Below are 26,437 nucleotides of genomic sequence, written 5' to 3'. Positions count from 1 at the left end.
CAGTTGCTCGATTGGGTGTAATTAAGTGGGAAAGGGCCTAAAGATTCCACACCACTAAGCCACACCCTTGCAATTAAGAGAAGCTACATGGCAATGCTGTTTACAGTTTGAAGATTGAGAGAAGCTACATGACTTTTGCTGTGTTCATGAAGGGGAGAAGTTGGCTGGAAACTCAAGCCTTGTGGTTCTGTGGGGACAACACTCAAGTGACCGGTGTTGGCCACTCACTTTAGGCATGCTCTTGGGGGATGGCCCTCCCAAGGTGAAGAACAATGTTTCTGGGCACAGTTCTCTCTTACACGGCTAGGATACCGATTTACCACATACCAGGCCTGTGTTCCCAATGTGATTGCATTGCTCTCTTAGGCTCAAGAGGGATGTTGAAAAGCAATGAGTCTGAGTGGACATGCTTGGAAAACCACGAGGGTTTCTTTCTGCCACATACACTTTTTACAGTGAGGAAAAACACCACCATTGTGATTGTGCTATGCTCATAAAGCAGAGGGATCCTGGTGACTTGGCTGGGACTTGTGTGGTGCTGCAGGCGAGCAGGTCTTGCCTTGTGCCTGCAAGCTGCCTGTGGCACATTGGTGCCTGTTTCCCTAGTGGAGCTGAAGGCAGTCCTGTACTTGGTCTGCCACTGAGATATTTCCTGAAAGGAGGATGGGACAGCCACAGAGTCCCCAACTTGCATCTCTTCTGGCCATGCAAAAAAAAATGAGACATAGACCTGTATGGAGACAGGAGAGGTATGGGAGTGAAGAAGACCTGACCTGGCCCCCTTGTGGGGGATACAATATGGTGTTCTCTGGGCATGTGTCCACACCCACATGCCCTCAGAGTAAGTGATGTTTATCCACAGACCCCTGTAAACACCAGCTCCTTGGAGCAGGTGATGAAGAAGCTGCACAGGCAGTGTGAGGCTGTCACTCAAGCAATCCATCATTTCCCAGTGCTGTAACCACATGCTTTGCACCAGTCACTGCCTGTGGCAACACTGCCTGAGGGTGGCTGTTCCTCAGGCAGGGTAAGGCCAATCTTTCCCATGTGGAGTCTCACTGGGCATTGTGCTCCTCATCTTTACCTTTTTTTTTTTTTTTGCCAGTCCTGGGCTTAAGCTCAGGGCCTGAGCACTGTCCTTGGACTTTCTCAAGGCTAGAACTCTACCACTTGAGCTTCAGCACCACTTCTGGCTTTTTCTAAGTATATGGTACCAAGGAATCGAACCCGGGTCTTCGTGCATGCTAGGCAGGCACTCTACCACTAGGCCAAACTCCCAGTCCTCATCTTTACCTTTTATTGCCATCACCCGTGATCGCTGCCACCCACCTCCAAGCCACCCGCCGGACTCCACTCCACTATTAAAAGTCACACTTCAAACTGTCATTTTCTTTTTAATTTTTAATCAGTCTGTGTCAAGAAGAAAAAACAAAACAAAACAAAACAGGACTCGATCAAGCTTCCAGCTCTCATTGCTCTGTCAGCACAGCAATTTCATGGGATCAGAGTTTTGTTTATGTTTGTCTAAGACCCAGAGGAGGAAAGGAAGCAACTCTATAGACCAACATGTTTTTGAAGAGACACTTCCAGACTCAGAACATTTTTGTTTTAGTCTATTTCTTAGGTTCATCACCTAGTGGATGTCATGAGACCCTGGTGGGAATGTGGGATGGCCAGGCACCCAGAGGTGTGAAAACAAGAAGGGGTAGTGGTTGCGTGTGTGTGTATGTGTGTGTGTGTGTGTGTGTTTGTGTGTGTCAGTATTGGAACTTGAACTCAAGGCCTGGGCACTGTCCCTTAGCTTTGTTGCTCAAGGCTGGCTCCTACCATGTGAGCCACAACCATACTTCTGGCTTTTTGGTGATTAATTGCAGATAAGAATCTCCCAGATTTTCCTGCACAGACTAGCTTCCAACCATGATCTTCAGCCTCTCGAGTAGACAGGATCACAAACATGAGCCACAGGTGCCCGGCTTGAATTCACACCTTCATCAGAGGCAGCATAGGTTTACAGAAACCATTTCTATTTGGAAAATAAAAGCAGTTAAATTTTAGAGTATAGGTAATGTAATAGCCATCCAGAAAGGGACACTACCACTCAGATAAATTGCTGAATGGAGTCTTTTTTCTTTCAGTGTCCAAACCAAATATTACCTTGGCTACTTTCTCCACAAGATGCAAATGCACACATTCCCGTCAAATGCAAGGTCACAGGTTCATTGCACACCACAAGTCCACACAGCATACCCTGAACACAAATGCTGATGCCATGTCACCAGAAGACAGCACAGGGTACGTGTGAACGCTACTTTCTGAAGACATTTCCAGAAAGCAGGCTCTGTTTTCCCTTCCTCTCCTCTGTTATTGGAACTGCCATATCCGGCCTTGAGTGGAGATGTCCAGATGGAAGAAGATGGTCTGGATGTCATGTGAGAGCTTTTCCTTGGGAGCCCAGGTTCTTTCTGAAGGTGCTGGGAGGTGGAGGGGGGGTGGTTCTGCTCGGCAGGGATCTTTTGCAGAGACCGACCCATCCGAATCTGATGTCCCCAGACAGTTTGAAGCAGATTTTAGAAGCTAATTTACATAATGTGTGACATGCTTTCGGAGGAGCAAGGAGTACTCATAACAAAAGTCAGCAGGATGTGAGGGGAACTGTCCCACATCACACTGCAACACCATCCTCCAGGGAGGCGCAAGGGTGTCCCCTCTGCCCTTCATCCCCACGGGGGCTTGGTAAACCCTTGAGTCTCACTTAAAAGCAGTGCACCTGCAGTTCATCAGACTCACTGTTACACTGGCAATGCATGATGGGAATCACGGTGCCCAGATAGATCAATTAGAAAACAATGTCCTTCAGCTCTTGGAGCTCTGTCCTTCTGTGACCTTGTTCCAGGGTTTTAAGATTCCTTTTCTCAAAGGGACTTCACCTGGTTAGGGATCTTCTTCCATCAGAGGAATTTCTGTAAAAGAAGAGGTGTTTATTTTTCTTTTTTAAAAAACGTAGTACAATCCCAACACACCAGAATTTGCAACCGGGCTATAATTCCAGAGATTGGTGATGAGAAGAAAACATTAAGTTCGGGGGAGGGGAATCAAATAAACCAACTTCTCCACAGGATTTCTGTTTGCTGACAAATAATTGTAAACTGACTCCCAGGTCAGAAAAACAATTACATGTTTAGCACAGGGTCCCTTAATCACACAGGCCAAAGAGTTGGGAGTGCAGGTGTAGAGAGGCAGTGAAGTAGGCAGGCAAGGGATTCTGGGACTACTGACATTTACAGTGGATAGAAGCAAGAATTCCTGCTCTCATTAACAAAGCCACACCAGAGCATCCCTACCCTGGGGAACAGAGCCCTGAAGAATCAGATACATTTTTTGAGTTAGTCTATTTTTCACTACAAACAGGTACAACTATACCTCTGGCTTCCTATCAGATAAAAGCGATATTTTCTGCACACTGAATTTCTCTGGGTTGGGGTGCAGCTGAGCCCTGGCACATTTGTGTGGATAGTTCCTCCTTCCCTGTATGAGATCCTGCTCCCGAGCCCTACCCAATTACAGGATAAAGAAGAGAAACCTCCTGTGCCATACAGAAGCTATGACAACAAGAACTGGCCACCATATCCTTTTAACTTTGGTTGGCCCAGTGCCCTTTTGGGTCTTCTGAAATGTCTACCAATGGGCTTATTACTCCAGAAATGATCATTCTTTACACTTCCTGGCCTTGCCCAAAGCCTCTACAGATAGAGCCAGAAGCACTGGATGCCAAGGGAGAAGCCAGGAGATGAATGCAGCCCTGTGCTGGGAAGAAGGGGGGGTGCAGGGAGGGAAGTGGGGTGCGGAGGCTATGGGAAGCCTGGGGAAGCACTCACCATCTGCAATGTCTATGCCTGGGCTGGTGGATGCCACTTCCCCCTCGGTGTTAGCAGTTGCATCAGGGTTGTCAGCTCTGGTGCAGCCGCCTTCTTGGCACATGGGAGGTGAATACAGACTCTGGAGCAGCTCAGAAGAGCCTGAGGTGCTGTCACAGGTTTCTGACTCCCCTGGGCCCGTGTCAGTGTCCCCAGAGCCAGGGTATGCTGGGGGGCTCTGGTCATCCACGGGTAAGGGGCAGCCTTGGCCCATGGAAGTCAGGTATCCAGGGCCCAAGGCACTCAAGCCGCCACTCACTGCCTCGTCATAGGACGGGAGCATGACGGGCACGCCGTCCACCACCACGAAGTCTGGGTCGCTGCTGGAACTCCTGGGAGGCCCCCTGGGCAGGGAAACAGTATGAACACATCAGAGCCCCACCCTAGCGAGGAGGCTACCAGTGCCAGCCTTGCCTTAGGGGGTCCCTGGGTGCATAATGTGGTTGGTGGCATGGGTGTATTCCAGCCTCCTTTCTAGGTCTGCTCAGGTGAATGCGCCATGCTCTAGAGACAGGGAGTTTTAGTCTTTAGTCTTTGCATGTCCACTAAGCTCCAACTATGACCCTCAACCTCCCACATACCCTGACGGAAAACATCAGCCTGGTGTCTTCTCTAGTGGGATCCAGAGAACAAAGTCAGCCCTTGTCTTGACCTTGAAAACCTACCACTGGCCAGGGTGGGTAAGACCAACTTTCCCTAAACAATGGAGAGAAACATCGGATGGAAGACTCGTCGGATTAAGAGCATCAGGTGGAGGAGTTTCGAGGATGTTTTGAAAACATCTTAATATTTAGTCGATATCCTAGAAGCGTCTTCCAGGCATAGGTAGAAAAATAGCTCTGTGGGCCATTTTTAAAATACTCTAATGCACTATCAATCACAGCCATGCAGCCTTGCTTTCTCTCTGTAATCCTCTGGCCACCCTGAGATACTGTAATTGCTCAGTGATAGTACATGGTCCCTTGATTAATAAATAATAATGAGAGAGAGTGGGGTGAGAGCACCAAGGGCAGATTTGAGAAAAAGGGAGAAGGAAGGTTCTGGAGCTTGGCTTGATAGTGTGCAGCATCTGGGCCTGAGGAGGGTTGAAGGTGTGACCATGTGGGTCTCCTGTTGTCAGGAAAAGGAGAAAAGTGCTAAGTGAGGTGAGGCTGTTCTGGGGGTACGAGGCTCAGGGTAAGGGGTGGGTGCTGTCTCCTGCAAGGTACCACTTCCCTCATTGCTCACACACCTGTGAAGGTGAGAGTGCCACTGGGCATTGTTGGAAGGAAGAAAGAGCCGGGAGCCTCCTCATCTCCAAAGCAGGGATGGTACACGTAATTCTAGGGACTAGAATGGCCCTGTGAGAGAAAAAGCAAATTCCTGTTCTAAAGCTTTAAGTCACTGTGGATAGTGACACATGTGGACTGAAAACACCTTCCAAGCTGAGCACACTGGGGCACCTCGGGAGGATGGAGAGCTGGTGACTCTCAGGCTCAGATCGATTTTTCAGGCAGATTCTCAGCAGCCCTTTCCTGGATCCCATGCATGAGTCTCCTTCCTGAGATACCCCATCTCACCCACTGGCTGCGCTCTCATGTCACATACCCCTGACCTTGTCTCTTCTTCAGGTGTATACATGTCTCATCTTCTAGGGTAACATGCAAGTAGACACTCCTTCAAGTGTCTGTTGCCCCAGAGTACTTTGAATTCAGCACTTCCTCACTTCGTTGCACTGACCTGGGGAAATGGGCCTTGAACTTCGTCTGGAACATCCTGGCCAGGATGACAAGCAGCAGGACCAGCAGCACGCTGGTGGCCGTGAATGCCACGATCTTCCACGTGGTTAGGAGGGTCTCATGGGTGCTGGGCCATGTTTGCTCTGGTGAGAAGGAGCAAAACCACACATGAGGTTCCCCAAATGTGGCAACCTATTGAGGCCCCCTTCATGTTCCTTCCCTAGAATCTTCTGGCAGATGAAACACCTATGGTCTTCTACCTGGTGCCAGCAGCTCAATGGGGACAATATGGACCTGGTATGAATCCTGAATTACATTTGTATCCACAGGACACCAAAGCACATCTCCAGCTTGGATTCTGCTCAGTTGAAGACAGACCTGCATGTTCATACCCCAGACCCAGTGCAAAAGCCTGGCACAAGCCTAATGAACGTGCTTGCTCTTGGACAGAGAGACTGAAGAAGTTATTTGGAACTAGACCAAGGGCTAAGTAAGTGGAAGCTGGGCTAAGGCCTTGGTGCTAATCGATGACATATTGCTGGATTGGTGAAGAAAGATCGGGTGAAGCAAGGAAGAGGAAGACTGAGAGGACATAGCTGGTCATTCCTTGGCTCTCACTCCATCATTTCTGACCATCAGATGTCTGCCAGGTGAGGGGCAGTAGAGCAGACACTTCCAGAGCAGACACCTGTCCGTTTGCACTAGCTGTCCTAGCTCCTCTTTCCCATCTTCTCTCTCCCCTCATCCATGTCCAGGGGCTGTCTTTCTATCATACTTTTCTCCCCATCTGTAAACTTCTAGATACTCAGCATTAATAAGCACTTCTCTTCCATGCTGTGTCTAGACATCACTAACTGCTCCAGGCTGAGGTTATGGCCTAGAAAACACTGGGGAGAGGGGGAAGGGCAGGAGACTGTGGGTATATGTGGTACCCCCTCCTGCAAATGATAGGGTCATTTATCCATGTGTGCTGAGATCAGCGGCAAAGCTGAATTATAAGTAACCTGTTATTAGTTAGCTAGCAATAGAACTCGTAAATTGTTTTCATTTGTGTAAGTGAGAGCAGAACAGCATACCATTTGTATCTTGTTCTGCATTCTTCAGTGGGGGATAAAAGTGGAGTCAAGCATTACTTGGGTTCCAGAGCAACATGCATACTTCCAGTGACATCCATGTGTCCTTGCCAGGGGAAGAGTTAGAGTTAAGACTGTACATAGAGGCTGAGATTCCTCCATAGCTGTCAGGGGATAAGGTTCCTGTTCGGAGAGTGGTATTTTAGTCTAGAAAATGGGTGGGTTCATACTCTAGGTCCCAAACTGGGCCTACCATCATTTGGCAGCCTTATCTCAACATCTTTCTACAGCCTGTTCTTGATGCTGGCTGTGAGAAGGCGATGGATGCAGCTCAGGACATAGCTTGGTCAAAGCAGCCCATCCCAGGCCTCCCCACCTCACCTGATTTGATGCAGTAGACTTGGTAGGAAGGAAACCACTCTCCATACTGGCAGGTGATATACTTGTAGTCACTGGTGAGGCTGTAGCCGGGATCACAGTAGAACTCCACCACGGTTCCGTGGTTGTAGTGCTCACAAGGCCGCGGGTGGCAGATGAAATCTCCGTGACTTACCATTGGAGGTAGCGGACAAACTTGGGCAGTAGGGGGAAATAAAAGTATGAGAACCGGAAGCTCTCTCTTTCTGTGTTCACACACACACACACACACACACACACACACACACACACACACACACAGAGTTGCTTAAAGAAGTGCTTACAGGTGAATTGCCTTTCAGAGGAACAGAGGCTGTCTCTTCAGTATGCTCCTATAAGGCCAATCAATGCAAGCCTGCTAGAATATTCTGAACAGGCACAGCGGTCAAGTGGTATTGTAAAATTCATCGTATGAGAGAGGTTTGCTTTACAATTCAAAGAGTATGCCTATTTGATAGTATTAAAGTTACTCTATTAATAATGCATGTGATTATGTGTCAGACTTCCTAGTAAATAAAATTAAGACATTTACTAAGAAAATACTGAAAGGCACAGCAATGCCAAGTCTGTTTCTGTGAGCACAGTAGTTATTTCAGATGCTTCAAATCATAGGGCTGTGGCCGTACTTGGTCTGCGGGGTCCTGCTGGGGTTTGGCCAAAGAACAATACAGTGAGTGTTTTGCTTTTCTTTTGAAACAACCAGGCCATGAACTCCCATTCCACAGGTACACCAATGGGAATCAGGAGTTAGGAGCCATGGGTTCTATGCTGGCCTCTGACACCAACACACTATAAGCCTTGATTCCCTCCGCTGTGAGGTGGAAGCTTATTTTGATCTAGATGTTGCTTGTGGTGCTTTCTGACTAATATTCCAAGTTGTTAGATTAAGAAAACTATTGATATACATCTTGAGATTCCATTTATAGGCTAAAATTTAAGACTAGCTCAAACTCCTGCACTGGAAAGACCGTGTTCATCTCATGCCACAAAGAACTTTCTTTCCTAGAGAAGGATTCAGATGTAAATGGCCACTTACTCATGTGTTGGGAAGCAGTCGATAAATCTTAACCATGTCAGGTTTAAGGCTACACTACTAAGACGTTAGGCCTCAAACCCAAAACAAACTGAGCAAAGAGCCAACTCTGTGTGTGTGTGTGTGTGTGTGTGTGTGTGTGTGTGTGTGTGTTGGGCCTGTGAGGTGTCCCTGAGCTCTTTTGCTCGTGGCTAGCACTCTACCACTTGAGTCCCAGGTCCACTTGTGGCTTTTAGGTGGTCAACTTTTGGTTGTTAAAGTCCATAAGTTCCATGGACTTTCTGATTGGACCTGGCTTAGAATCATGATGCTCCTGAGTAGCTAGGATTACAGGTGTGAGCCACAGGTACTCGGCAAGAGCAATCTTTTGACCTCCTCTCTGAAAGTAACTTACTGCATTAACTGGTGTACAACTTGAGGCCCCCCCCCACCACACACCGGAAGTTAGTACTCCACTGGCAGCTTGAATCCATGGAGGCTAGAAAACTGGATGACCCCTTGATGGTGTCCCAAGCCAAGCCAGCTGATGGGCCTCCCCATCCCTCTAATGAAAACCATGCTACAATGCATATCTGCTTGGCTCTTAAAGCGAGTGAGTCCCGGGCAACTACAAAGGGAAAGGGAGCTGAGCCTGTGTTCCAGACAGGAGCATCTGGGAACTTCTCCTGCATTGCTCACAGCTGGGCAAGTGTTTTTCCTATCTCTGAGCTTCCACCTCTACATGCAACACAGGAGTCTCTGCGAGCTGTCTTCAGGAATGTTGACAAGGTAAAGGCCTTCGTTTAGACCTCACATATTGTAAATGGGTAGTGAGAAGGCCTGAGTATCTAGAGAGAGGAAAGGGTTCCAGGCTGTTATGGCTTACATGGATTATGGAAAGGTACAAAAGCCAAGAGGGGCATCTTAAGATCCACAACAGCAGGAAGTGACCTGTAGTTAGAAAATGCTATGCTGTGTCCCAGAGTCTGCTAAGGGTGGATTTCAGCTCTCAGCACTAACATGTAAAGATAAACATGAGGAGATAGAGGCAATGACTTGCTTGGCTGTAATAATGTCACCATCTCTATGCATATCAAAATATTGTGTTGGTACACCATATATAAAACTTGGATGAAAGACTAGAGAGAGAGCATCAGGCTCTCTTCCTAGCAGGCCCTCGCAGCAAGTCTCTGAACTGTTTTCAAGGGCCAGAAAACAGCATGAAAGAGTATAAATGTGTGCAAGTTTGTTATCAGTAGCATATTCTACTTAGATTGTTCAAATCACTGAATTAGCCCTCAGGCTAATAGTCCTGATTTGCTAAAGTACTGCTATATTCTTCAGTAGGGGAAGGTATGGAATCATCCAAATTTTGGGTGCAAATTCCCATTCTTCTGATACGGTGTAAGGTGTTAGGCAGTCTGTTTAACTTGTTAAGGTCTCAACTCCTTGGGTTGTAAGGACTGAAATTTGTATAAATCTCCATTCACAAAAATCGGGGACACAGTAAATACTTAATAAGTAATAGCTGTTGGCATTTCTGCCCAGACTAATTTTCCCAATTGCAATTTAGTACGAAACCTTCCCAGGCAGTGCCCCACTGCCTGGTCCCTTATGTAAGGAGAGTTTTCAGGTTGCCCTCTGGTGGCCCCAGTCCTTAGAGAACTTGGACAAAGGTCTCCATTTCTTAGGAGGCTAGATAACAACTATGGATGGTTGTTTCGTTCTGATTACTGTCGTAGTTGGCAGTGTGTAATGGACATACACTTCCTCTAAGTGGAAACATTTATCTTCACACTTCACACTAATAACTGCACCCTGCAAACCATTAGCTGGTCTGTAAAGGAAACCCCATGTGATGAGGCTTGCTGCAAAGGAGGGGAATGTTTCTTTTGACTTGGAAAGAAACAAGAGCATAACGATTGCCATCTACAAACTTCTGGAAGCTGATTTAAAATTTCAAAGGAGTACTACCTTGTGTTCAAAGGTACTACTTCCATTCCTACCCAACACAGGCTTAACATGGACAAAAACCAAATTCTGCTATTCTATCTTTTCCACACTGTCCCTAAGAGGCAGACAGTTCTAGACAGAGACAGGTAAACAGACAGACAGACAAGCACATACTCCCACCCAAAGACCACAAGCACAGGGCAAAGAGCCCTACTAACTGTTTTCCTGGCTAACATTTGACATAATCCATATTTTCCTCAAAGTGCCAGTAAATCAATGTGGTATGGTTTCACCTCCAAACTGCTTTACTCTCAGCCTGTGACTTATCCTATTAGCTGCTAGTTTTAAGCAAAACATACATGTGGAAACCTGTGGGTGGCATGGATTCTTCTGCAACTTAATTTAAAGAACACTTTCTTGCCACTTCAAGAATGATCAGCACAGTGGCTGCTCTGATGAGGTTTGTAGTCTGGACATTTAGTGGCTACAAAGCAGAGTCCAAGCAAAGCCTTGTTGAGGTTCAATCAAAAGTGGAGAACAATTACTGTCCACCGTGTGTCAATGCTCTGTTCCTTGTTTGGTTCTTCTCAGAATAACACCAGGGGCTCAGAATACACCAAGGGCTGCAGAACAGTTTTTATGCAGGTTTTATATAAACAAAAACTGTGTTGGCTAAGAAAGGCCTGAGCTAGGGTTGGATAGTGAGCCAAAAGCTTGTTATGAGATTTCAGATTCCCCAAATAAGTTCTCCCTGTCCCCCAATCTCCCTATCCAGCCTCCTGGAAAGTTCACGGGGAGCTTCTTTCCCTTCCACGAAGTCCTCTTCTCACCTCTTCTGTCTCTTGCCCTTTTCAGATTAAGTCCAGCACAAATGCCAGCTTCCTTAGGATACATCTGTATCTAGTAATAACAGTATTGTTTACCTAGATGCTTCTTGACTTAAGTGTGTGTGCCCTAATAACTCATTGTAAGTCTGGAGTGAATCATGTTTCACTAGCAGTGTATAAGTTTTAATGTTAGAGCTGATCAACTAATACTTGTTGGGGGTTTCTACACCTATACTCTTTTTTTTTTTTTTTTTTTTGCCAGTCCTGGGCTTGAGCTCAGGGCCTGAGCACTGTCCTTGGACTTTCTCAAGGCTAGAGCTCTACCACTTGAGCCTCAGCACCACTTCCGGCTTTTTTTGTATGTATGTGGTACCGAGGAATCGAACCCGGGTCTTCATGCATGCTAGGCAAGCACTTTAACCACTAGGCCAAACTCCCGGCCCCTACACCTATACTCTTGAGATGCCGATCTTTAGATTTCTTGTAATGTCTTGGTCTGTTTGTGATGTTAGGGTAATACTGGCTTTGCAGAATGACTCAGGAAGTGTTCCCTCCACCTCTAACACTCAGTTTCCAAGTGAAATCAAAGAGCTTCTGTGAGGATTAAGAGTGAAGTAGCAGATAGCTTGCTAATTGAGGTTCTCACCAGGTACTTATTTTTCAGAGGCAGCACCTTATAACCCTAGCATAGACACAAGGTGAAGTTTCTGGGGAGGGGGGAGAATTTTGCTGCCTGCCTGGTGACTGCTGACTGACTGATTTCAAGTTAAGGAGTGGCTCACATAGCTTCTGACCATAGGTTCTCTGCTTCAACAGAGACCACTGAGAGGCACAGAAAAGAGACTTAACAGTATGAGAAGGAGCAACTATTTCCCATGAGCTATTCAGGGAAAGCCCCAAAGGAAATGACTTTTCAACTGAAATCTAGAACAGCTTTATTCCTAATGGAATTCCATACCAGCACTGGGTTTTTTCTAGTCCATGACAAAAGAAATAGGAAAGTGGATTTGACTTTGATAAAACATCCATAATAATAAAAAATATATGTCAACTAGAAACTATTTCAAGTATTTCTATTCAATTTCTATTATTTAAATGTCATGTGAGTACAGGCAACTTTAATGATTAAATGTGCAAGTGAGATTATGTTTTCCCTTTTATCCCAAGAATCCACCTTATTGCATATAATAGTGTTGGTCCTTGTGTATTTGTTGCAAGACAAACATCCATCCTTCCATGATGACGATAGGAAGGATGGATTCCACCCAACACAAATGCACACACAAATACTTGGTTCAGGTCCTTGAGCAAAGGACCTGCTCAAGAAGTGTGGGAGAAGAGCATGCCAGGCATACTGTGGGGAGGCTAGGGGCACTGGATGGGAGTTTTCATGGCAGCCCCATGGACCAGAAGAAGGGAGTTCTGCACACATAGCACATGGGGGGAAGTAGATGGGAAAGAGCATGTATGTGTGTGAGTTCCATGGCCTCAGGGCAGGAAATTGGGCTTTTTGTCAGAAGCATAAAGGGATACTGTGAAAAGTAAGACAGAGTTTAAAAGGCAGCTCAGACTGCAGGAGAGCAGGCAAAGACATGGCAGGGCTGTTAGGAAGTGACTGTACCAAGGACAATGGCAGCCCGGAACAGAACACTGGCAGCTGAAAAGGTAGTAGGGAGAGGTAGTGGATTTGGGGTATCCTAGGAGAAAATAATGCCTCTTCTGATCTGAGTTGACAGTGGTGCCATTACCATGGTAGATGTTTCATGGGTGAGGGAGTGGAAACGAGCTTGGCTTTGCCTTTGGTTGGGTTTGAACTGCCAAGTGAATCAGTCACATGTCAATCAGAAGGTGGAGAAAAGGTCTAGGAAGAATTTCGAGCTCTGGGGTCATGGGCCCAGAGATGATATTTTCCACCATGGAATTTCATGAGCTCACCTAGGACAGAGATTGAGGAAAAGGTGAAAGGGTCCCAATCCATATGCTGAGACACGGGAGAAGGCAAGGGAGATGGGCAGAGCAGATTGGGGTATTTCACAGAAACACAGATGAAAGACCTTTGAGGAAAAGGGAGTGGTCTCAGCAAGTTGAGAACAATGGGAAGAGGAGAATGACCACTGGATTTGGCCACATGAAAGTCATAGTCACCTGGAGAAAAACAACTTCAACTCATTTACATCTAGGGTAAATCCCGTTTCATTAGCAATGTATGATTTTTAATGTTGGATGTGATCAACTAATATTTGTTGAGGGTTTCTATGTCTATTTTCATGAGATGCAAATCTATAGCTTTTTTGTACCCTCTTGGTCTGTTTGTGATGTTAGGGTATTGCTGGCCTTGCATATTGAGTCAGGAAGTGTTCCCTCCACCTTCCAACTGAGCTTCCTCCTTTATCAAACAAGTGAAATCTACTCACTGGAGCTTTTGTGAGGCTTGTAAGAGCAAATGGGGCCTTGGCAAGTAGCTTGCTAATGGAAGTTCACACTAGGTAGTAAGATTGCTTTATTTTCAGAGGCAGGGGCCTATACCCCTAGCATGGACACAAGGTGAAGTGGCTAGAGTGTTTATGGAAAGGGGAGTATTTTGCTGATTGTCTGATGCCTGGTGACGGCTGACTTGACTGATATCAAGTTAAGGAATGGCTCCCATAACCTCTGACCACAGGTCCTCTGCTTCAACAGAGACCAACTGAGAGGCACAGAAAAGAGACTTAACTTCTATTATGTTTGAGCCATTATGCATTTGGGGGATTTTCATAGCAATGGTCTACCATAAACAGCTGGCCTAAGAAATGAGTAACAGATAAGAATTTATTCTGTGAAACAGGATTAGCTGCTGGAACCTGCTCAGCACTCACCCTTGTTGCCATTCGAGGCTATATTTAAAGAGTGTCTTAATTTCTTGAATCAGTGGTTCTTTGGCTCTATTTGTACACTAGAAACACTGGGAGAGCTTTGTCCATCTAGCCAGTTGAGTTCTGGTCTTGACGATACACTGCTAATGAAACAGGATTTACTCCAGACATACAATGAGTTCAAGTTGGTTTTTCTCTTTGACTTTCAGGTGGCCAAATCCAATGGTGACTCTCCTCTTTGCCTTTACAACCTTTTGGGTGACTCTACCTGGTAGTTAGTGTTGAAAAGCACTGCCTATTACAGTTGTCATAGAGAGCTGGGGAAAAAAAAACCAATCAAGCTCTCTCCATTTTCCACCTGCTAGGGATTGAGGCATATGACACTCTGGAACTAGTGGGCTATCACTCTGGAACTAGTGGGCTATCCCTCTCCACCAGGCCCCTGCTTAGCTAAATGGGAGTCTAACAGTGGTGGAATCAACTAGGAGCTCAGAAATGCACAGGCTCAGTCTAGGTGTAGTGGCACATTCCTGTAATTCCAGTTGTCCAAGAGATGGAGCCAAGAGGATCACAAGTTTGGGGTCATCCAGAAGAAGCTAGCAGACAGATCTTGTCTCAAAAAGCAAAGCAAAACCATGTCATCGGCAAAAAGGGAAAGTTTCACTTCCTTGTTCCCTATTTGGATCCCCTTTATGCTTGTTTTTTGCCGTATTGCTCTGGCTAGGAATTCTAATAGTCTATTAAAGAGAAGTGGAGAGAGTGGGCATCCTTGTTTCATTCCTGATTTTAGAAGAAATGACTTTAGTTTTCTGCCATTAAGTATAATGCTAGCTGTAGGTTTGTCATAACACAGCCTTTATTATACTGGGGAATATTCCATGGATTCCTAGTTTCTTTTAGCATAAAGTTGTGTTGGAACTTGTCAAATGCCTTTTCTGCATCTATTGAGACAATCATACATAAGGCTCAATGATTTCCCTTATTAGCACACATCCTAGCAGAGGATTATAATAGCACAAAACCTAGATACATAAGGTCATATAGAATGAGGCTAAATGAAAGGATCTCCAGGATATGGAAACAAGAGGTTTATCTTGTGCTTGTTGTTCTTAATGTACTATGTTATTTCTCTTCTTTTTTGTGGCCCTTTGGTTAATCTCATATTGTTACTGTATCTGACTTTGTTACCTGGTATATGATGACTGGGAGGGAATGGGGAAGGGAAATGGGGACAAAAACATGAGAAGGGGTATCAATGTGTGAGAAGTAATGCACCTACTATCTGGCGAATTTAACGTAACTCCTCTATACATTAAATAAAAATAAAGAAATAAAAACAAAGCAAAACAAAAGGACCCAGAGCATAGCTCAAAGGGCAGATCTCTGGTCTAGTACACAAGATGCCAAGGTTTAATCTTCAGCACCAAAAAACAAAGCAACAGCAGAAACACAAATGCACAGAGACTCTAGCCACACCCAAAACCTATTGAATGAGAAACTTCTTGTTAGTTAGACTCCCAGGTGATTCACAATGCTATGCAAACCCTGAGGAAACTTTTGTAGCTGAGTTAAGGGGCAATGAGTATGAAAGCTGCCAGAATCTTGACCTCAGCTGGGCATGAGAATGGGCAGGAGGTGGGAGACTCTAGTACACGTGATTCAGTGTACTGGAGGGGAATTATCTCAAGACAATCCAGCAAACTGCACAGCTCTGAGAGACCAGGCACACAAAGGCTGTCTCCCTCTGACCTGTACAGAGTCACCCAAGTCTTGCCCTTAGCAGTGCCCCTGCCTTCTCATGGTCAAGCCTGCCATCGCATCAGCTTGTCTCCTGTTGGATCTAAGCTTGTATAATAATTCCAGGGAGCAGCATGGGACTCTCCATGCAAAAATCACAGCTGTTTCCAAGGCTACACCTTTGCTTTTAGCCCAAGGGGAAAAAAAATCAATAAACATTATACAGCACATTACATTTTCCACTTTTATTGTAACAACATGGAAGGCCAATAAAAGTGTCCACCCAAGGAAGAAAATGTTCACAAGGCTGGATAGAACATGGTGTTTACCTCGAAGATGTGCTGCTGGATCAAATTTATGATCAATATTAGCTAGTCACCCTAGAGGGAGGGGCTCTCGAGCTGGTCTCTGTATTAGAGTCAGCACATTAGGGTGCCCCCGAAGAATCACAGTGTGTCCAATGACAGCTGTGAAAATCCAGCACAAAAGCAAAGGTGATGTTTCACTAAGGCAATCTGCAACATGCTTGGTGTTGCTGCTGCTTGGAACCCACGAAGGCGCGCACAGGTGAGGGAGCAGGTGTAAAGCTGTGACTGACACTGACAGTGTGGGCAGCAGTGGAAGAGTGGCACTGAAATCAAACGTGGATGGGACTGTGCTTCCTGGCACAGGCCAGAGCACTGGCTAAATTGAGGATGGCTCCCCCACCACTGAGAGGGGGAAATCACAAGGCATCAGTGGTGTCCCAGCGATGGGAAGGCTGTGACCCTTTTTGATACATAATCTGCAATTCCTCAGGGTATCTTCATTTTCTTTCTCTTTTTCTTTCATATTTTCCTCCTCCCATTCTCTCTCTCCCTCCCTCCCCTCCTTTCTGTGATAATACTAGAGCTTGAACTCAGGACCTGGGTGTTAGAGACATTGCTTTCAGCCTCCTGAGGAAGTAAGATTGTAAGATGGCACCTGGCAGCTCACTAATGAGTCAGTACTTGCTGACCAGGAAGTTTCTTTGCATTTGTTGATTTGTTTCTTCCGTGCTTGTGGATAGAGTGGATCACTAGATTTTTTTCATGTTTGTTTGCTACTTGTGCAGTTGACCTTTATTGTGAGGGGCTGTTTAAGGATGTAAATAGTGTAGGATTTCCGGAGAAAAAGGCAAGGGGAAGGAGAAAGGCAGAGAGAGAGAGAAGAAAGGAGAGAGAAATAAAACCCCCTGCTTGCAGCTATTTGAGTCTGTGATCATTCTCAGTCCGCCTCCGAAGTGATGCGTTGTTGCAGCAGGCAGCGACACCTGGGCACTGTCTCTGAGCTTTTTACATTCAAGACTGGCACTATACCACTTAAGCCACACAAGTATGAGTCTCACAGACTTTCCTGCCTAGGCTGACTTCAAGCTTCAGTCTTCAGATCTCAGCCCCCTAAGTAGCTATGATTACAGGCGTGGTCCCTTAGTGCCTGACATCTTCATTTTTTTTTTTAAGGGAAGCAAGATTAAAAAGAGTTATGTGGCCCACAAAGTAAGGCACAATTCCACATTTAGTGGGATTCCTTTCTGCCTCTCTCAGTAATCCTTCTACTATGGAGGCAACGCTGGAGTTCAATGTTGCCTGTATACCTAACTCTGGTGATTTTCAAATTCTCCTTCTAGCCCTAGGTCACAGTGGCACACAGATAAACTAAGGTATGGAATTTTCTGTATCTTAAGGTTTTGTGCCACATTTTTCCCTTAAGACGTTGGTGTCTCCCCCTTTTATCTAATAGCAAGTTCTAACAGATAAGGAGATCAATATTTGAGAAGTCAATTAATAATATTGGAAACTCACCCAGCATGTTCTACGTTAAGCTGTATGTGTATGGGTTGTGTATGTGTAGTTCTGGGTATGGTTTAAAAGCACACATAGATGACAAATAGCTACACTTTAGGCAATGAAAGTTCTAAGATCAACAGGTTAGAATTAATTTGACCAGTTTCTCTGAATCCCGTGAATAAAAAGAAGCATGCCATTCTGTAAGAAGGAAGCATTATGCTTTTCAGACATCAGAACAAACTTGAGAAGCAAACTTAGAAAGCATGGGCAGTGCCAAGAAGAAGAAGAAAAGGAAAAGACACGAACAGGACAAGAGAGGAGAAGGTGAGAGCCACAATGTAAGGGAAGAAAAACAGCCAGGGCCTAACAAGCAGTGTTTTAACCAGAGACCACGCAGCAGTGCTGGACACAAGGATCAGGCACTTAGAACTACAAGGCCTTGCACATTTTACTTCCTTTTTAATTTTATTATTTTATTTTCATTTTCATTCATTTCTCCTTTACTCACTATCTGAGCTTTAGTGTCTACTGCCTGTAAAGCAGTAATAATGATGCCAACATTGTAGGTCTTTTATAAGAATTAGAAATACTGTCTGTAAACCAGCAAGCACAGAGTGCCTAGAATAAAATTAGCTGCTCAATAAAAAGAGACAGTTATAATTTCTAGCAACATTATCAGCAATGAGATAAAAATGCAAGCTCTGGTTACAACTACCATACCTCATGCCTATTTTGCTTAATCTAACAATGGCTCTACACAGTAGATACTGCTATGACTCCCTTTTGAAGCTCAGAAAGATGAAGCTATTTGTCCAAAGGTCATCTGGTGATTGAACAGCAAGCAGAGCTGTGTCTGTGCCTTGTGTGAGGTTGACTCTGAATCCTTCATGGCACTCCCTAGCCATCTCGTGGGGTTTTAAGGGCATATAGAAGAAAGAGACTGACTGGCCTCCCAGTGGTTGCTTTTATCTGCTAAGCATGCATTGTGTGTGCTTAGTTAGTTTGGAAAGGTCATGATACTTACAGAGCTGGGGAAAAGGTGAGCTGGAGAAGCCCTAGCACTATGTGCTCTGTTGGTATGGAAAAGCAGTGAACAATAAGCAAGCCAACTAGACAACTGAGGTTTGGGAAGAGTTAAAGACAACAGCTTCAGGGATGAAAGATGTGACATCGACTCAGATGCACTGCACTCATATAAAGCCATATGGAATGGAAACTCCTTTATTCAACTACCGAAAGTTAAAAAAAAGTCAATAGCTATGTTGCTCTGGAAGCAAAAGACAGGGAGAAAACAGAGAAGTCTGCAGGGAGACTGAATGGCATGTTTCTTTCTGTGCCTCACATTCTTATGATGCTAAAATCCGAATGCTGGGGAAGTTGACCAAATTTTGAAATTGGCTATATGGAATTAAGTTAAGATGGGTCTATTGTTACAGTATTTCAACTTGTTATCTGATATATTGTATATGCTTATTTGGTTATTTGAAATAGGATAGGGAAGGGGGGAAAACAAGATGAGGGGCGGGGGTGGGGGGAGGGAAATGGGGATCAAGACATGAGAAAGGGTATCAATGTATGTGAAGTAATGTACCTTCTGATGAATATAATGTAACCCTTCTATTAATTACAATAAAATATATGAAAAAAATGGGTCATACTATGGAAGGGTAGGGCCTTGACTCCAAATGACCTCACCAGAAAAGGTGGAGAGACACAGAAAGAAGAGATGCACACAAGAAAACAGATACTTGGAGAACAGGGTGTGATAACAGAGGAGATGAGAGGGAGTCACTGCAAACCCGGAAACCCCAATGACCATGGCCACATCAGAAGCGAGGAAGGATGCTCCTCCAATCTCAGAGGAAGTAGAGTCCTGTAGACTGTTCTAAACCACCTGCTCTGCAGAACTTTGTTACAGGAGTTCTAGTAAACATGACTCCATCCTTATCCCAGGAGCCAGAGGTAGCATAAGAGTTTCCTAGATTGTGCCAGAATGCCCATCTGGAGTAATTGGACCCTGAGAGTTTCTCTGACTGAACTAAAGGTTAACTATGGTCTTAAAACAGTTAACTTATGGGACATGCAGCAGTGGGCAGGGTGGGGTAAAAGCCATATAAAGAGGCTGAGTCCAAGTCCTCAGATTTCCAGCATTTCCTGAAAAGATAACTGTAATTCTCTGGTGGGAGGTGTCAGCAGGAACCAAGCTGGGGTGCAAAAGAGATACTCACAATGAATGCAAAAGGCTACCATGTTGTTAAACACGTCCCACAGTATGCTTGAGTTAAGGTTCTGTTTCCCTATTATTTTAGTCCTGGCTGTTTTGAAAATTCTTGACTTCTCAGCTTCCTATACATTTACTTTTCTTCCCAGTATAAAAAAAATTCTCTGAATAAGATACTTATGGTATGAAAATAGACTGATGTCGGCAAGTTATTCCCTTATGATAGCTTGAGATACAGACTAGTTTTAAATCTGAATTTCAATATAATTGGCTGTCTCAAAAAAAATCTAACCATATTTCCAACTTCTTAATGGTCCAAATCGCTTATTAAATCCTATCCTGTCACTGAAAGAGGTTAGAAAATGCAGTGGGTTTTCTCCCGCTGGAAGACGAACCGGATAGAATATGAGCAAAGTCCTAGGCTTTGACTCAGAAGGTGGTTCCTGGGAGAAAGCTGAGCTGTGAATGAAGCATTGTCATCTTAAAACATTTTTTACTTCAGAGGTAGCGGGGTGCAGTTTATAGTCAGGTAGGCTATTGTACAAAACTAAACTCAAAAGTCTTCTGGACAAAAGGAGAAAATGATTGCAGGCACAGGCAGGGTCTACCAAGAAAAAGAATCCCCTGGTAGAGATGAACAAGGACAGGCGTGGCTTTTTCTCACTTGCTTCCTACCCAGCTGAGGTTACTTTGGGAAAAGAGGCAGGCAATTCTGGAAGTGCTTTATAAAGTAAAGTGGGGATAGGGTGGGAGATGGAGAAGAGAAGGAAAAAGGAAATGAGAGGCAAGAATGACCCAAACAGAATACATTCTGTCAAATACTGTACTGCCAAGTGCCTCTCAGCCCGACACAGCCCCAGAGTGACTCAGGGGATTTATGGCCTTCTCTGTTGCACCTGATTGCAAGAGGTTTTATTACTATGAAATACAAGTCATCTCACTTTCCAGAGAGGCAAGAAGGTAATAAATCCTGCCTGCAGCAGGGATGGAGAAGATATCCTCGAGTTTAAAGACAAACACAGAGAATTTCCCATTGGTAGTGGCCATTTATTTTCTGAGCATCATGAAGTCACCCTCTAGCCACAAGTTGAGGGACTCGGAACATTGGTCATGGTTTCACTGTTGTTTAGTTCTTTGGTTCTTTTGGTAAGCTGCCGTTTAGATACTACAAAACAAAGACCTCAGCATGCATGTCTGTGGACTTTATGGAAACACAAACTGATTACAAGGAAAATACAAGAGGACAATCAACTCAAGGAAGGAATAACCCTATGGCCAACCCCTGTGCCAGAGAATGTTCAAATTGTAGAACTGGACTGGTGCCCTCCTGGGGCCAGGGAGAGGCGGGGAGCTAGCTGTGTTAAGGACAGGTTTGGTGGGGTCTCCTCTGAGTGTGAAAGTGTAGGAGGAAGGATTGTTGGAATGCTTTTTTAGGGTTCTCTTTCTTGATTTGGTAGGGGACACTGTTCAGAACACTGAGGCTCTCAGCTTTGCTGCCCTGTCCTGTTCCTTTGACCCCTACACAAAATTTCTTAAGTGTGGTCTGAAGTAAAGGAAGTCAATTTCAGAAATTCAAGAGAGATCAAGGATGGATGGTCACATTTACAACAAGGCAATATAGAGCAAGATGGCAAGGCCAGATCTGCTGGGGGGCCAGAGCTAATGAAGAACAGATAGGAGGGAGATGTTTAGGATGGTCTGTCAGATTAGAAGAAAAAGAGTCTAGGAAGGAATAGCAGCAAAGCCTAAGAACTTGGGTCTACTTGAAAAACAGGAATAAGGTCTTTTTATTTTCTTAGAGTCAAAAGACCAGGGTTTTCTGATTCAATATGGGGCGGGGGAAGAGTAGATGAGAAGAATGAAGCTTCTTGATGCTGTGGCACAATCTCCCTGTGGTACAGAGTGCTATATGACAAAAAAAAAAAAAACCATCAATGGGCAATTCCTCACTGCAGAAAAGGAAAGAGCTGTACATGGAGATCCCTGAAAGCCCTGCTGAGGCAAGCAAGAAGCTATTGTCTTGTCATCACCTCACTGTCATGTAAGTGCAGTACGTGGAAATGATCTCCAGATAATTTACTATTGCTTGTTGAACAATGAATTAGCAGGTATATTTGCTATTTTGCACTTGCTGCTAATAAAATATCCTGGTCAGAGCCACAGAGAAGGTAGCTCCCCCATGAACAGTGCCAGCCACAGGCCTTTCAATTGTGGATATCTGAAGAGCAAGAAGAGGGTGTAACCCACTAACCCGCACCCAGACCGAAGAACGCATTTCCACTCACAAACTGACCTCTACTTATTTCAGACAGGGCTTTACAAGCTAATGTCACACATGAGAGGGAATGGACATATACGTGTCTTCAAAGCAAGTGAAGATCCTAATGTTTTTGAGAATGAGGCCTAAAATTCCCATAAGACTTTGACTGTTAGCCGAGATCCTAATTAGGGTTAAAAACTAGCCATCCACTTACACACTTGAAAACTGGGTATCTGAGGTAATGGAATTTCTTCGTGATCCCAGCAATTGATTCACTTTTTTTGGTCTCAAGTTCCTGAGAAGGCAGAATTAAGGGTTTGGTTTCCAGACTACACTGGCAAATTCTTTCCTCAAATAAATCTTGAGTGGGAGCATACTAGGTAAATATGTAAAACCAAACCCACAGGAGTGGGAACAGCCTAGAACTAAGTGACCTGGCCTTCACTCTTTGCTTTCCAAGGCACTTCCTGGGCATTTGAGCTTGAAGGAAGATAGTCCAAAACCACCGGGCCAGAATTTATTACCTGAGCTCTTAAAACCCTCTCAAGTTAGTGAAGTGGAGAGAAGGGGTTCACCTGGGCCAAGAAGATAAATCAGAGGGCTTCCTTCCATCTCTTGAGGCTAGAAGTCCCAATGCTACCCAGGAAGAAAGGAGAGAAAAACGGCATTTACTGCCCTTTTCTTCAGTTTTTGCAGATTTAATTTCATCCTGGATCCAGCTGCCAGCAGCATCCTGGGTGAGTCTGCAGGGAACCTGAAGGGCCAGGAGAGGCTAATGGAGACCGTGTCCCAGACCCTTGGTCTGCTCAGAGGGAGTGACAGGGGAGAAGGGTATTGGGTGACCAGTTGGTCACTGTCATTATCATTTTCAGCCCAGGCGAGCGAGCGAGCGAGATCTGAATTCTAACAAGCAGCAGTCCCATAGCACTCAGTCCAGCACTGGTCAGTACTACAGCTTTACCTGGAAAAGAGGGAGGATGGGACAGAGGGAACAGGAAAGAATCCTCCCACATGCCCAGTGTTGTAGACAGTGCAGGTTAAGGGGAATTCCACAGGATAGCTCCTCCAGCTCCAAAACATTTTATGCACTAAAAATCCATCTACTTGATAGGAAACAGTAAAGGATGAAGAGATTACCCTTGGGTCCCTTGGGTGGCTGGGTGAATTAACCTCAGTGGCCGGGATCCAGTCTCGCCAGAGATGGCAGTGTAGTGTAGTGAAGGAAGCAGGATGACTGCATTGGATGTGCTCTTCAGCTGGAGCCCAAAGGTGGCCACTGGGCTGCTTTCTTTCCAGGCATAGAATCGCTATGCTTAGAACTTGCTTGTTGAATAAAGATGTCTATGACCTGTCACAAATAAGGGGTTGCATACTCCTGTCCTCGCTCCTTCCTAGTGAGGGGATCCCCTTGAGTTGACTCTGCATAGTATCTGCGATGATGCTGTGGGGAGGAGCGCGTTCAGCATCCCACATCTTTACCTGGTCACCTGCTTCCCTGAGCTGGTCCATGACAAGGCATTCAGGCTAGACACAGTGTATTTTGGCATGAACAGTTAAAGAATGTGGCTGGCAAGAAGGAGCCTCAGAGATCCTCTTCCCAAGGACAGGGCTGGGACTGGAACCCAGAGCCTGATGTCGTAGGTGCATTAGAAGAGTGGCGTTAGCAGCAGGTATGGGCTGAGGAGATGCATGGGCTGGGCTGTTGATGAAGAGGTAACCTTAGGAAAGGATGGAGTTTTTCTGAAACCCAGTCTCCTCATCTGCTATTGGCACATACTTGCTTCCTATGTCTGGTTAGGAGGGGGTCACATAATAAAGGTACCTCCACAGCACCTGGCATGGGAGAGGTATTCAAAATGTTAAAAGGGCAGTTTTAGGCATGAAAACATGCTACATAGCATGACTACAAAAGCAGGAAGGGAGAATGAACTGTTTGTCATGAGTTAATCAGGAGAAGTTCAGTTCCTCCCTGCTCAAGAATGCAAGTGAGGTGGAATCTTAGAGTTAGAATGGCCAGGATCAGGAAAACGAATAATAACAGATGCTGGAGGGGATGTGGCCAGGAGGGATCACTACTACACTGTTGGTGGGAGTGCAAACTATTCAACCACTATGGAAAGCAGTATGGCAGTGCCTCAAAAGGCTAAACATAGAAATCCCCTATGACCCAGCAATTCCACTACTTGGCATTTACCCAACCATCCAGAAACTAGGGCATACTAAATCCACTAGCACAACAATGTTCATTGCAGCATTATTCACCATAGCAAAGATATGGAACCAACCTAGATGTCCCTCCGTTGATGAGTGGATCAACAAGTTGTGGTATTTGTACACAATGGAATTCTATGCTGCTGTCAGAAAAAACGACATCTCCCCATTTGTTAGGAAATGGAAAGACTTAGAAAAAATCATATTAAGTGAAGTAAGCCAGACTCAAAGGAACTTAGGCTCAATGGTTTCCCTCATTCGTCATAATCAGTAGAAACCTTGGGCTCTACTAGCAGAGATCTGCAATAGAGCAAAACCTTGATACATAAGGCCATATAGTATGAAGCTAATTGAAAGGACCTCCAGGATATTGAAACAAAAGCCATATAATGAATGATTGTTGTCCTTAATGTACTATGTTATCTCTCATCTCTTTTGCTGTCCCTTGGGTATCTCATATTGTTACAGTTATCTGATATATTTGTTATCTGATATATTGGATTTATTTGTATTTGGTTATTTGAATTTGGATAGGGAGGGGGGAAAACCAAGAAGGGGGGGTGGGGGGGAGGGTAATGGGGACCAAGACATGTGAAAGGGTATCAATGTATGTGAATTAATGCACCCTCTATCTGGCAAATATCATGTAACCCTTTTATTAATTACAATAAAAATATTAAAAAAAAGAATGCAAGTGAGGGAAGGAGGCAGAGAAGATGGTAGGGCATGTGTTCTCCTCATGTGAGATGGTCACCAGGCTGTGGCCAACCCAGTTCACCTCTAGTGTTGCTGAGGCAGGGGAGGGGGGAGAAGAGTTAGGTACTAGGGATATCTATAGTCTTCTATGTTCTGTATTTGGTGATCAGTAATTCAAAATCATCATTATGAAACTGGGCATGGTGATACATGCTTTGTAATTCCAGAACTGAGGAATATGAGATCGAGGCCAGTCTGGGTTACATATCAAGACTATCTCTAAAACAACAACAGAAAAATAAAACAAGGGCTGGATATCTTATGTAGCATGCATGGAGTCAGCTGCCAGCACCGCAGAAATGAACAAATAAAAGACATAATCCACAGCATGAAATCTCTAATGTGATTCTTGACACTTCCCTTGTTCTTCTTGAAGACCAAGACAGCTATCTCCAGTGAATTGATGTCTGGATCTAATCCAAGGCTTTCTTGCTTGGATCCCCATGGAAGAAGGCAAAAGAATGAGTCTCCCTTGCTTGCCTGATGAGAAGTGATGAAGCAAGGATACAAGAGCTACTGGAAGAGGGGCTCTGTTTTGGGGATGTGAAAAGATGAGACTGCGTCTCATCATCATGGACCATCATTTATTTCTTTTCCTTTCTTTTCATTGTAGGTCCAAATCTGGGACTCAAATTTGGTAGGTACCAAATTTCCCTCACTTTCGCTCACTGGCTAGTGCTCTACCAACTGAGCCGTGCCTTCAACCCCATGATGGACCACCTCCCTGAAAACAACCCTAGTCTCCTCTTAGCGTTTACTTTTCTATCTGGGAGCAGTATGCTGCTGGTGGACTCTATGGACCCCAGCCTCTCAGAGGCTCTCTCTCTTTCTCTCTGTTCTCCTAAAGAAGGCAGGTTTCTCATTTGATGAGGTCCTGTTTTTCAGCCGTGCATTTCCTGTTCCCACCATCTTATTGGCTTTGAAGTCCCAGGGCACTTCAGAGTGACAGCAGGATTCCTGGAGGGAGAAAACTGTGGCGGGTGCCTCTAAGGCCAGGCATCTCTTGTACCTGAATGCATTTTGACTTGGGAACAAAGTACATTGCAAAATGCAACTTGAGGACTGGGAACCATTCACATCGAAGCTGGCCCTGGGTTTTGATCTCAAATTGGAACCTTTCAAGTTATTTCACGTTTGTCCAAACACTTCTTATTTTTTTTTACTTTTCTTATAAAAGGATGTAGACCTAAAACGGACCTTCAGGCACCAGTGGGTTTCTAGGGAATCACATTGCTGCCTTCTCTGTGATTCAATCCAGCACACTCTGATCAAACTTCCATCTCTGTTCATGCGAGCTGGGGGAGAAAGAGGAATGGTGCTATCACTTCGGGTATTCTCAGTTGGGGGACTGGTTGGATTTAGAGACAAAAATTGTGCATTATTGTTTTAAAAGATGTTTGGCTGTCTGTGTGTGTGTGTGTGTGTGTGTGTGTGTGTGTGTGTGTGTGTGTACACGCTAGTTCTAGAGCTTAAACTCAGGCCCTATGTGCTGTCTCTGAGCATTTGTGCTCAAGGATAGCACTCCATCACTTGAGCTTCAGCTCCTACTTCTGGATTTGGGGGTAATTAATTGGAGATAAGAGTCTCATGGACTTTTCTGCCAGGCTGACTTTGAACCACAATCCTCAGATCTCAGCCTTTTGAGTAACAAGGATTACAGACATGAGCCACCAGTGCT

The 26,437-nt window shown here is 45.0% G+C and overlaps 1 protein-coding gene across 3 annotated transcripts in view; it reads right to left on the bottom strand.

Moving 5' to 3' along the window:
- Window positions 1-1,388: 1,388 nt before the first annotated feature.
- Susd4 (sushi domain containing 4) overlaps window positions 1,389-26,437 on the bottom strand; it is a 110,362-nt gene continuing 85,313 nt past the window's right edge. For 2 of the 3 annotated variants that reach the window (XM_090341138.1, XM_090341139.1), the window contains 4 exons: window positions 7,087-7,278; window positions 5,634-5,775; window positions 3,876-4,258; window positions 1,389-2,960 (listed from right to left, as the gene is read on the bottom strand). In XM_090341138.1, the coding sequence (XP_090197264.1) occupies window positions 2,932-2,960; window positions 3,876-4,258; window positions 5,634-5,775; window positions 7,087-7,278 (746 nt within the window). In that variant the 3' untranslated portion in view covers window positions 1,389-2,931. Of the gene's footprint in view, window positions 2,961-3,875; window positions 4,259-5,633; window positions 5,776-7,086; window positions 7,286-26,437 lie in introns of all 3 variants that reach the window. The other variant, XM_090341137.1, reaches the window with a different exon arrangement.

Source organism: Megascapheus bottae, chromosome 10, assembly GCF_031878675.1.
Source record: "Megascapheus bottae isolate mThoBot1 chromosome 10, mThoBot2.hap1, whole genome shotgun sequence".
In the NCBI taxonomy this organism is placed as follows: domain Eukaryota; kingdom Metazoa; phylum Chordata; class Mammalia; order Rodentia; family Geomyidae; genus Megascapheus; species Megascapheus bottae.
The sequence above is the reverse complement of the archived record's forward strand: the minus strand, read 5'-3'. Positions and strand labels throughout refer to the sequence as shown.